This window comes from Chlorocebus sabaeus, chromosome 3 (genome assembly GCF_047675955.1).
Source record: "Chlorocebus sabaeus isolate Y175 chromosome 3, mChlSab1.0.hap1, whole genome shotgun sequence".
NCBI classification, from domain to species: Eukaryota; Metazoa; Chordata; class Mammalia; order Primates; family Cercopithecidae; genus Chlorocebus; species Chlorocebus sabaeus.
The window spans coordinates 83,182,012-83,194,476 of record NC_132906.1 but is presented as its reverse complement, the minus strand read 5'-3'; the positions used below and the strand labels follow the sequence as shown (position 1 = coordinate 83,194,476).

General features: G+C 35.2%; 1 protein-coding gene across 8 annotated transcripts in view; it reads left to right on the top strand.

Annotated features, from left to right (window-relative positions):
• Positions 1 to 12,465, top strand: part of NALCN (sodium leak channel, non-selective) — a 351,429-nt gene that overhangs the window by 161,821 nt on the left and 177,143 nt on the right. For all 8 annotated transcript variants that reach the window (XM_007960806.3, XM_038007863.2, XM_038007864.2 and 5 more), the window contains one exon: positions 7,751 to 7,918. In XM_007960806.3, the coding sequence (XP_007958997.2) occupies positions 7,751 to 7,918 (168 nt within the window). The remainder of the gene's footprint in view (positions 1 to 7,750; positions 7,919 to 12,465) is intronic.

Below are 12,465 nucleotides of genomic sequence, written 5' to 3'. Positions count from 1 at the left end.
TGAGCATGCATTCTCAACAGGGTGTAAAATCACCTCTGAAGGGGTAAAAATATGTTCTTAGTTGGTGGAGGGAGGGGTAGAAAATTCTCACTCTTTTATAATGCAGATTGCTATGTAGACCAAACAACCAAAGCAGAGTATGTAAACAGATATATAATACGTTAGAGGTATCAAAATTCCATGAGGTGGTGATTGAGAACAAAATCTCTAAAAGACCTCTTAGAAGAGGTGATTAAATAAAAAAGATTGGGAAACACTGCTTTAGGGTATTTGTAAGAAGAAATAAATATTTCTCTTCTTTCCTATGCATTGTTTCTAAGTTTTCTTAAAGTAATGCAAAAGAAAAAAAAAAGTTTGTTATACTCTTACAAATTTTGTCTCAACTCTTAAAAAGTTAAGTTTTAACTTGTAGGTACTCACAAAGGTGGAATGCACCGCAGGATATGAAACAGAAGAAGGGTCCCAATGAGACCTTCTTGGTGCAGGGGCTGCAGACTGAGGAGGGCCAAAGCAGTGGAGGGCTGCCAGGCTCAGAGTGACAAATGGAAGCCAATCTTCCACTTTTCCACAGGCTGCCTGCTGAATGCCTGGGATTTGCAGACAGCCCTGAGATTAGACACCTGCTCAGGTGACTTCGGTGGGAGCCCTCCAGGCAACTAGGTTCCACAGAGAGCCCAGCTGCCTTCTCCCTTTCAGATGGCTCCCAGCATGCCCCTGGCAAATTCCACCCTGTCCAACTACCATCAAAGTTGAGTTTACTGCGATAATCTGGAGCTGCACCTTAAGAAGTGGTTACTAGAGCTTGCCTCCACTGCTTCGATTTTGGTTCTTCCGAACTATTATAGTCCTCTGAATTTAAGTCCTATACCAAACCCCATAACCTACACTGAAATAATTAGTGATCATTTAAACTAATTTGATTTTCCTACTCACCTTCTTTAAATCCTGACATAGTTCTTCTCTATGGCAGAATAACCCATACCTTCAAGTAAGGTAGGCATATTTTTATGTGTATTGTTTTTCCATAAAATGTTATCACTTTGGCATTAATATTTTAGAGAGCTAGAGTGTTGGCTTGTAAAAGTTAACAAATTATGTTCAAAGCAAGGCATTTGATTCCAAGAGAATCTGGAATCAAGAATTCTAGTAGGAAAATCAGTAAGGCTAAGGCTATTTAAATACAATTACATAACAGTTTGCTAAACCTTTTAGTGCCTTTTAGTGTCTTTCAAAAGAATATCGTTTTCCCACAAAAGAAAATCATAATGCAAACAGATCCAGCTGCATGTTTTACTATAAATTATGCTCATTTAAACAGTTCATTCCATCTGTCCTTTCGATAATATATGCGGTTAGTAAAGTGATTAATTATATGTATACATAATTAGACAATCTATTAGACTATCTTTCAGGCATTTATTGGTAGTGTTCTTAAAAAGACACTGTAAAATGGATCACCACTCTTTCTTTTGGAATGAAAGTCTCAGCCTGAAAATGCAGGTGAAGGGAGAGATGATGTCATATGCGCCTGTCACTGTTTCCTCTGCTAATACAGCAACCAGGTCAGGGATGTGGATGGCACCTTCATGACACATCAATTTCAGTTTCTCCTGAGATTCCCTAGTATCCATAGGAGAGAGAACAGGTTCAGGTCTTCCCCATATCATTGCAAGGCCAGAACTAAGAAGCCTGTGCTAGAGAGGAAGTACCACTCGCAGGACTCGCAGCAAAGTCTGAGTCCTCTGGTCCCCTGAGGCCACTGCTCAGGGCAGAGAGCATTTCATCTCCTGCAGAGGAACTGGACCTGCCTGCCTGCTGCTTGTGGTCCAGGAGCCATCCACAGAGTCCTGTGGGTCTCAATGGGCCAGGAAGGGAACCTCACTGGAGACTGAATTACTCCAGGTGGAGAAGGGGGTCAATAAATGACTCCACTCGTTTCTGGGAAGTCCTGTCACCAAAAAGCCTCCTTCAGATGTTCAGCAGAGGAGCTATGGCTTTTCAGGTTTTTCGCCTCCATAAACTATGGTGCCCTCTATTACCCCTCATTGCCAGTGCTTAAGATTGCGTGAAAGACAAACGACAATTACATCAGAAACATATATCCATGGCGAAGGAAAGAAAAGTTAATTCACACACGAAGGGAGACTCAGAAACTGAGGATGAAACTCAGAGAATCAAGACAAATGTCTAGTATGGGGATTTCCCAAGCAAGTAGAATTGATGGGAGAGAGAATAGTTTGTTGTTGTTGTTGTTGTTGTTGTTATATCTCAAGAAAAATAAGTGGGGCACAAAATAAAATTTTTGTAACTTCAACTAAAAATGTGCAAAAAATTAGTTTGAAAAGGGCACAGTCCTTGAGAGCTAGTTTTTAATATAGGAGATGAAGTGAGAAAAAATAACTCAAAAAGTGGTAGAGATGTAATAATAAGGGCAAAGTAAAATAGCCTATCCACACAGCTATGAATAATGGGAGTCCCTGAAGGAAAAAGAGAACAGATAGAAGAAAAGCTGTCATAAGCAACAGAAGAAAACTTTCCTAAATGAAAAAAAAAAAAAAAAATCTGCAGACTGAAACAGCTCATTAAATTTTAGTGAGATTAAATGAAAATAGATTCTTACTCATGTCCTGGTGACCTTCCTTGGTTGCAAGCATAAAGAAAAAACCTTGTTCAGCCTCTGAACAGGCATAAGTGACCCGAAAAAGTAAAATAAATTTATTGTGTGATGGATGACTCATCTACAATATTGGAAAGTAGAAGGTAGTGAATCAGTATACATAGACTACTGAGAGAATAGAACTGCAGCTCCAGAATCTGTGCACAGACAACTTGTTCATCTGTCAGTGCTAAAAATGCATTTTATATATAAAAAGACTAAGAGCATACAACCCTTGATATTTATTTAAGAAAACTAAAGTGTGCTAATCACAAGATAAGTAAATTGCAATCTCAATGACTAGATAGAAGAAGAGAGAATTGATGGGCATTGGATCTCAATAGATAATATTAAATATATCAAATAGGGATCTTTGAGAAAAAGAGAAATGATAATATTCAAGAAACTAGTAATAAATTTGTAAACTGTTTCAGCAAAACCAGGACTTCAGAAAGGGTGTGATATCAATGGAGAGTGGGATGGTAGAAGTGTGCTGTGAAGTTTGCAGATGTGTGGGGTGGAGGGATGAGCGAGCCAGCAATTTAATTTTGAAGCAATAAGAAAAAAGTGTAGGTTTGATGTCTAACCATTGAGAAGTAAACCAGGGGATTAGAAAAACCAAATCGAGTGCCCAAATTAATGAAGGGGGGAAAGAAATTAGCAAATAGTTGACAAAGTTAAAAAAAAAAAGACAAGGTAAAGTTAAAAATGAAATAGCAATGACATAAAATAAACAGGAAGCGTAAGACCAAACGTAACTTTGGTACATTCTGCTTGAGTAGGTTGAATTTTCCTATCAGAACCCTAGAAAATCTGGGTATGTTTAAACACAAAATAAAATTGTACACTGCCTATAGGAAGCACGTACAAAGTGGCCCTCAAAGGTAGCTAAAAATTGTTTCTGCAAAACACCTAAAATATTAAAACATTTTAAATGTTCAGCAGAGTGTGCAAAAAATTCAGGAAAATTCTTGAGGCCAAAAATTAAATGTGACATGAGTCCAGAATACCAGATGGGCCCCAAGGCAGTGGCTGCCCTGAGGGCATTTGCATATCCTTGTGACCAGAACTTGCAGTTTTCGGGAGTGTATCCAGGACAGAAGAGACTAGAGGCCTGTGCAAAGTGAAGAGGCAGAAGAGAGGGCCCACATAACCTCAGGAAGGAAAAATTCCATCCCTGAGAGGGAAAGGATGAGGGAACCATCAGTCTGGACCTTGACCCCTGGAAGATCAAAAATGTTATCTCTGGCCAGGCATGGTGGCTCACGCCTGTAATCACAGCACTTTGGGAGGCCGAGGCAGGTGGATCACTTGAGGTCAGGAGTTCAAGACCAACCTGACCAACATGGTGGAACCCTATCTCTACTAAATATACAAAAATTAGCCAAGTGTGGTGGCATGTGCCTGTAATTCCAGCTACTCGGGAGGCTGAAGCAGGAGAATCACTTGAACCTGGGAGGCAGAGGTTGCAGTGAGCTAAGATTGATCATACCACTGCACTCCAGCCTGGGTGACAGAGTGAGACTCTGTCTCAAAAAAGAAAAAAGAAAGTTATCATGTTATCTCTACTGAATTATGTAAGACAGGCTGCCCACTCATGGGGTTGGAGCTCAAAATCCCATTATGTCCAGAACCTGAGAAACAGCAGCCAAAAGTTGATTTAAGGGGGACCCATATTTCTAAGATGACCCAGGTTCCCTGGAAGAACCAATTCTTTCTGGAAAAATATGTACTCTAAAGGCAGATCTTGAAAATCTAGAGACTATTAATGACTTCCTGGCAAAACACAAACTGCCAAATTGATGGATGAGATAAGAAACCTGATCTGAGCAGCAGTGGAAAGCTTCGCTCCACCATCACCAAAAGGACTGTGCCCATGTGGGTTTCCTGGTGCTTTCTGTCTGCTTTTAAAGGTGTGCTTTTCTTATTTTATTTCAGAGATTATCATACAAAAGACAGAAAACTGTACAGTACAAATGATAAAGCTAGCATAATCTTAGCCAAAACCTGATAATGATATACAAGTAAAATTGTAGGCCAATTTCACATATAACAGTAACTGTGAAAATTATAAATAAAATATATTACCCAATAAAATCCAACTTGTTAGTGTTATCATCTAGAGTTTTTTTCCAAAAATAAAGAAATGGTTAACATCAGGAAATTTTGTGGTATATTTCATTGCCTCAGTTAATTGAAGGTTAAATCCCTTGAAGGAGAATAGGAAGAAAAGGAAGTCTTTAAACATGATGAAAATTAATCACCAAGACTCATTTCAACCACTATATATGAATGCTGAAGAAACTTTCATTGAAAACAAGGAGCAAGTTATGGATTCCTATTATTAACATTTTGTATTTAGTAACCTTTATACAACTGTACCTTTATAACTAATGCATTCATATTATTAACTCCAAAAATAAATCTTAAAAATGAAATAATCTTATTTTCTTTCCAGATGAATTGTGCATATTTCTATAAAACTCATGAGACTTTATGAAAAATATTAGAATTAATAGAAGAATCTAGTAAAGTAGGTATAGAAGGTCATTATAGAGAAATCAATAGCTTTTCTTCCCACTGGAACTAACTAGGTAGAAATAGTAAAAAAGAAAAAAAATACATAGATAGATAGATGGATAGATAGATAGATGGATAGATAGATGGATGGATGGATAGATAGATAGATAGATAGATAGATAGATAGACAGACAGATAGGATATTTGTATGGAAAAAATTTATTAAAGAATATAAAATATAGTTCAAATAAATAGGAAAAAGTGTATTCCTGGATATGAAGACTAGTATTAATCTTCTTAAAGTTCTATTTTGTATGTAAAAGGTAAAGAAAAAAATCATAAAAGTTGTAGACATATGTGAACATGTCAATTTTATGTTTGTGCACTAACAATATCAAAGTTAGAAACCAGACTGTTGGCTAGGGAAAAAATGTTTGCAGTGTATATAGCGAAGATTGTTGTCCTCAATACCAACAATTCCCAAAACTCACAAGAAACACAAAATAACATCATACAGTAGTGTCAAGGTTATGAACAGTAACGCTTAATTACTTTAAAAGGAAATTAAAGGGATTAATAAACATATAAACAGATGAGCAACAATAAGTTTGATTACACTGATACTGGCATGGATTTGAGACAAGAAAACTTTCCTGTATTGTGGAAGGGCAAATAATTTCTTATAATATTTTGAAAGTAATCACTCTAATATTTTCAGAATTTAAAACACACAAATCTGTCTTTGCCCCAGTAATACCAACTTTGGAAATGTATTAATAGATATGAAAGCCTCAATACATACTGGTATTGAGGGAGGACGCTTAGTGCAACCTTTTTATTGAAGTAGCAAAGTGCTTAACCACCTTTCCTGATGATTCCTGCAAATACCACCCATCAATGAATTAGTAGAGAAAATGTTGAGTTACATAAACGTTGAACACTATGGGAAATTATACAGCTGATAAATAAAACTTAGGACCTGTATCCCTTAATCTGGAGGAACATCCACGATTGTTAGTGAGTCAGAAAAGCAAGTTGCAGAGTGACATATACTCTTCTTGCATACCCAGATCTTTATCATTCACATTTCACTTAACTTTAGGTAATACCAGGAATGCCTATTTGTCTTTAGAATTTTTTTTCATTCCAGAGTAAATACCTGTCACCTTATTTTTAACAACTTCATAGAACTGTATATAATATTTATACAGAATAATTGTATAGAAAGTATGAACTTGAGAGAAGACAATGACATCTTTAAAATTAGAAATAGTGCTTTCATAAATTGTAACAATTGTTTTTACATCTCATGTAAAGACATATAATTGCAAGCCTGTTTATGTGATTGCATATGCGTGGATGAAGATGCAGATGATCAAGGAAAGAATATAAGTGACATGAACATGAAATACCTGAGAAACGTGGGCAAGGGAGTTCATCCACGTGTTTTGTGGACTTAAGATCATTTCAAATTTAACATATATTACCTTTTTACATTTTTGAGGAGGGAAATGGCAATTAAAATTAAAAAGCAACTAGAATCTATAGAAATGGTAGATTTGAGAAGTGATGCTAATTTCCTCTTCACATCTGAATTAACTATCTGCAGTGCCTTTAATGTTTCATTTCTTAAAACACTATTATTAAAACTGCATTTTCCCCACATGTTCCATGTATGAGTGGAAGAAAATCCCTTCTGATACTCCACATTAGCCTAGAAAAAGAGAAGCAAGCTCTGCCGTATTCCTATCTTCAATAAATCATGTATTATGACTAATCCCAATAGTCACCCTCATAGTCTTTAATTAGAAGTTAATCTTTTATTGCAAATTTTAATTCCAGTTGCAGTCTCCTTTACAAAATGAAAATTCTTGTTCATAGGACACGTAAAGGAAAACATGCTGTCTTTGTGTGTGTGTTTTATAATATTGTTATTTGGAATAGTGAATTTATAGAATGCATGTGAGAGATTAAAAGATCAAGTAAATGTGTTAATATAGTAATACTGATCATTGATTTTATTGATAATGAAGTAACATATTGATTTATTTGCAAATGCACACATAGATAAATTGCTTGATATGAAATCCCAATTTCTCTTTTGCCATGTGGCCTAAAGCGTAAAGGAATAAATGATATTTTAGCTTTTAAATTTTGGTTTAATTGTGGTTGGCAATATGTAAGTTGTTATTTTATAATATGCCATGTACATTAAAGAAATTTTATCTTTAAAAAATATAACATACAAAAATTTCAGCCTTTTGTGCACGTAGAAAGTCTTTAAATAATAATGGTTTTAAAATAATGTCAAATATAGATAATAAAGAAATAAAGCCACTCACAAACATTCAAAATTGTAACATGTTTTTATAATTGTTTAAGATTGTTTTGGTCTACTGTGTTCTAGTTGGTGTATTTCAAATGCATTTTAAAAGTAAAATGTCATTCTTGACCTTATGGGGCTCCTTAGTGTATATGATAGTGGCAAAAATTCATACACTGACAAATATGTGAAATAATTTAGAATAAATTATAGTTTTGAATTTCAATTTCAATGTTTCTTTGTGTCTCTAGGTGGCTTTTACAGTACTGTTTGATTTGGAAGCACTTCTGAAGATATGGTGTTTGGGATTTACTGGATACATTAGCTCATCTCTCCACAAATTCGAGCTACTACTCGTAATTGGAACTACTCTTCATGTATATCCAGATCTTTATCATTCACAATTCACGTACTTTCAGGTAATACAAATAATGCCTATTTCTCTTTAGAAATTTCTTTATTTCCAGAGTAAATACCTGTCACATTATTTTAACAACCACATAGAATTATATATAATATTTATATATAATAACTATTATGGTGTGAACTTGAGGAGGCACAATGACATCTTAAAAATTAGAAATAGCGCGTTCATTAATTGTAACAATTGCTTTTAAAACTCCTGAAAATTCAAAGGAACAATATATTTTACTTACTTTTCCTAAATTAGCAGTATATAGATACACATGTTTTTGTATGTGGATAACATATATCCATATATGCGTATCAAATTTTAAACTACATATAGTAGGAAACATTAACTTAATCCCAAGTGTTTATCTTCCTTGTCAATAAGCCTAAGTGTTTGCTCAACAATGATTTACAATGAAAATATTAAAGGTTTATGAAACTTACCTTTACATCAGGTATAACTCCCAATGCAATTCCTCCCCCCTCCCCCCTCCCCATGATAGGCCCCGGTGTGTGATGTTCCCCTTCCCGAGTCCAAGTGATCTCATTGTTCAGTTCCCATATGTAACAAACCTGCACGTTATGCACATGTACCCTAGAACTTAAAGTATAATAATAATAATAATAATAATAACTTACCTTTACAGATTGTAATTAGTCGTACAGTATTATTTATAAATGCCTGTTACTTTGTGATGGCACTTATAATTCTTATTTAACTTATAATAATTGGATATCTTTTTAAAATGTGATATATTGAGTCACATTGTTTTCTAATTATGCAATAAACAGTAATTATTAGTTACATTCTTTGTTATTATTTAATGTAGCAACGTGCTCACTGTCCTGGTAAATACTTAGTCAAAATGATAAAATATGTGTACATGCTATTCTAGTAAAAAAATACCTCAAATATAGTCATTTTCCTGTTTCAAACTTGGTCATTTATATAATTTATCATGGAAACACCAGAAAGTGCATTGATTGTTTTCTAAATAGATATTGTTAAATAGTTGGGAAATAAAGTGACAATAGAATTTTAAAGAAGTGATGTTGAGAAACGGGACTCTAACCCCTTAGAAAAAAGAACATGCATTGCAACTTTATTGATTTTATTTATTAGTAATACCCAAGTATTATTCTCAGAACAATATTCACTTTAGCTGCCAAATCACATGTAACTAGACACTTTTAGTACCTGGGGGAAAGGACATGCAAATATAATTCACAAAATGTAAAAAGCAAAACCCTCCACAAACCCAGACAAAAAGCTGAGCCCTTGTAATCACAGCCAAGCATATTGAAACCACAGAGGATTTTCATGGTTCAAGTGCTCACTTCCCTCAGCGTCTGTGGATGTAAATCTCTCCTCATTTGTTGAGTTATATCCTGAAGCTTGATTATCATAAGTGACATGGCTGGGGCAAGAGATATACACATTTAAAATTCTTGATACAAAATGTGCTTTCCAAACATTCATGTGATTATAAGCTCTTGTGCACTGCTATCTAGATTCACAGTTATCATGACTATTGGGTACCTACCTTAGGGCATCATTGCACATAATTATAGAGAATATGCTTTATATCAAAACAACAGGATACCATTTTTACAAAGCTATTAAAGTAACCAAATTAAGAAAATTGGTGTTGCCTATTTCAGCAAAGTTACAGTATAAAATATATTCCGGGTCTTAATATTGCTATTGTCTCTGACATACTATTTTTCAGTAAAAAGTTAGAAAATATCAAAATTTTGTGTGCAAAATATTTATTGTAGAATTGTTAATGAGAGAAAAAATGGAAACTGTTTCAATGGCAAACATTTGAGGAATAGCTTAATAAGTTATAATGCAAATTTAACCATAAAATTATAATTATGATGAGTTTTTTATAATTTAGAAATATGACTGTTTTATTTAAATGATAAACAGTATAAATTATATATATAAATACATATATATTTATATGTGTATGTAAAATACCTATAAAGTGGAAAAAAATGACTAGAGAGAAATAAACCAACTTATAACAAAGTATTAATCATCTGTAGGTTCCTACTCTTGTTATCATGTCTTTTTTTCCTACTAGTCTGTTTTTTACAAAATATCTAAAATTAGCCTGCAAGGCTGTAACCATTTTATAGATAGATAGATGATAGATAGATAGTCAAATTATAGTGAAGTTTGCAATTTCAGTGCTGTCTTTGATTTTGGATTATCCTGTAATTGGTTCTGTTTAATTTATGTTAATGATTAAGTGATTTTCATTGGTATCTCTCTACACATGGCCATGCTTATCTTTTTCTATTGTATTAATAATGAATAAAAATGATCTCAGTTAATGTGTGGCTAAAAAGTAAATCTCTCGAGAAACTTAGGTGTCGCAAGGGTTTTTGCAAATTTGCATATGGAGAATCCACTGTACCAGACAGAGCAGATCTTTATATAAAGGCCCACATTGGTCTTCCCTATTGGTCCTCACACTTCTCATTTCAATCAACCTTTCTTTACTGTGTTGCCAACAAGCCTTTCCTTAGACAATTTCATATTTCTCACATTTAAATGAAGTAATGTTTAGTGCAAAGTGGCTTCCTTTAGAATATTAGTTATCATGTGTCTGTTGGCTGTATGCATGTCTTCTTTTGAGAAATGTCTGTTCATATCCTTTGCCCACTTTTTGATGGGGTTGTTTGTTTTTTTCTTGTAAATTTGTTTGAGTTCTTTGTAGGTTCTGGATATTAGCCCTTTGTCAGATAAGTAGATTGCAAAAACTTTCTCCCATTCTGTAGGTTGCCTGTTCACTCTGATGGTAGTTTCTTTTGCTGTGCAGAAGCTCTTTAGTTTAATTAGATCCCATTTGTCAATTTTGGCTTTTGTTGCCATTGCTTTTGGTGTTTTAGACATGAAGTCCTTGCCCATGCCTATGTCCTGAATGGTATTACCTAGGTTTTCTTCTAGGGTTTTGATGGTATTAGGTCTAGCAGTTAAGTCTCTAATCCATCTTGAATTAATTTTTGTATAAGGAGTAAGGAAAGGATCCAGTTTCAGCTTTCTACTTATGGCTAGCGTCATCACTGGCCATCAGAGAAATGCAAATCAAAACCACAATGAGATACCATCTCACACCAGTTAGAATGGCAATCATTAAAAAGTCAGGAAACAACAGGTGCTGGAGAAGATGTGGAGAAATAGGAACACTTTTACACTGTTGGTGGGATTATAAACTAGTTCAACCATTGTGGAAAACAGTATGGCGATTCCTCAAGGATCTAGAACTAGAAGTACCATATGACCCAGCCATCCCATTACTGGGTATGTACCCACAGGATTATAAATCATGCTGCTATAAAGACACATGCACACATATGTTTATTGCGGCACTATTCACAATAGCAAAGACTTGGAATCAACCCAAATGTCCATCAGTGACAGACTGGATTAAGAAAATGTGGCACATATACACCATGGAATACTATGCAGCCATAAAAAGAATGAGTTTGTGTCCTTTATAGGGACATGGATGCAGTTGGAAACCATCATTCTCAGCAAGCTATCACAAGAACAGAAAACCAAACACTGCATGTTCTCACTCATAGGTGGGAAATGAACAATGAGATCACTTGGACTTGGGAAGGGGAACATCACACACCAGGGCCTATTATGGGGAGGGGGAAGCAGGGAGGGATTGCATTGGGAGATATAACTGATGTAAATGATGAGATGATGGGTGCTGACGAGTTGATGGGTGCAGCACACCAACATGGCACAGGTATACATATGTAACAAATCTGCATTTTGTGCACATGTACCCTAGAACTTAAAGTATAAAATATATATATATATGTATATATATAAGTTATCTGTTAGACTAATTACTGATGTTATTAATGTATTTATTCAAGTGATATTTACTGAGCTTCTACTATGTGTCGGCCACTGTTTCAGATACTGAAGATGGAGCAGTGGGCAAAGCAGAGAGGGTTCCCACTTTATGAAGCTTAAATTCTAAAGGCAAACAGTTAACAAAGAAGTACACAAAGGAATGTGAAGTACAAGTACTGGAAATGTCTTAAGGAAGAAGTGTGCAGGGTAAAAAGAATAGAAATTGTGTAGTTGGGGGCTATTTTAGATTAGTTGTTCATAGAAGCCCTCTCTGAAGAGGTGAGGTTTGAGCAGAGACTGAATGAAGTGAAGGAGCAAACTGTAAGGAGGTCCGAGGCGAAGCATTCCAGATGGAGAGAATCACGTTGAGCATGTCCTTAGGTGGGTGCATGATTGATGTGGTTCAAGGAATAGCACAAAGGCCAGTGTGGTTGGGCTGCAACCAATGCAGGGCAGCATGGCCTATGGGAAGTCATAAGGTCTTACAAAATGCTGTAGTTCTTACATACCTGTATCATCATGATGATGTTGACTGGTGCTTCTTGTGAATTTTCTGTGTGTCAGGCACCTTGTTGAGTGCATTGTCTCATTTTTTTCTCATAACAATCCCTGAGATAAAGACTGTATGTGTATTGAGGTCTGAAGAAATCTGTTGACTTGCCCAAGACCGCA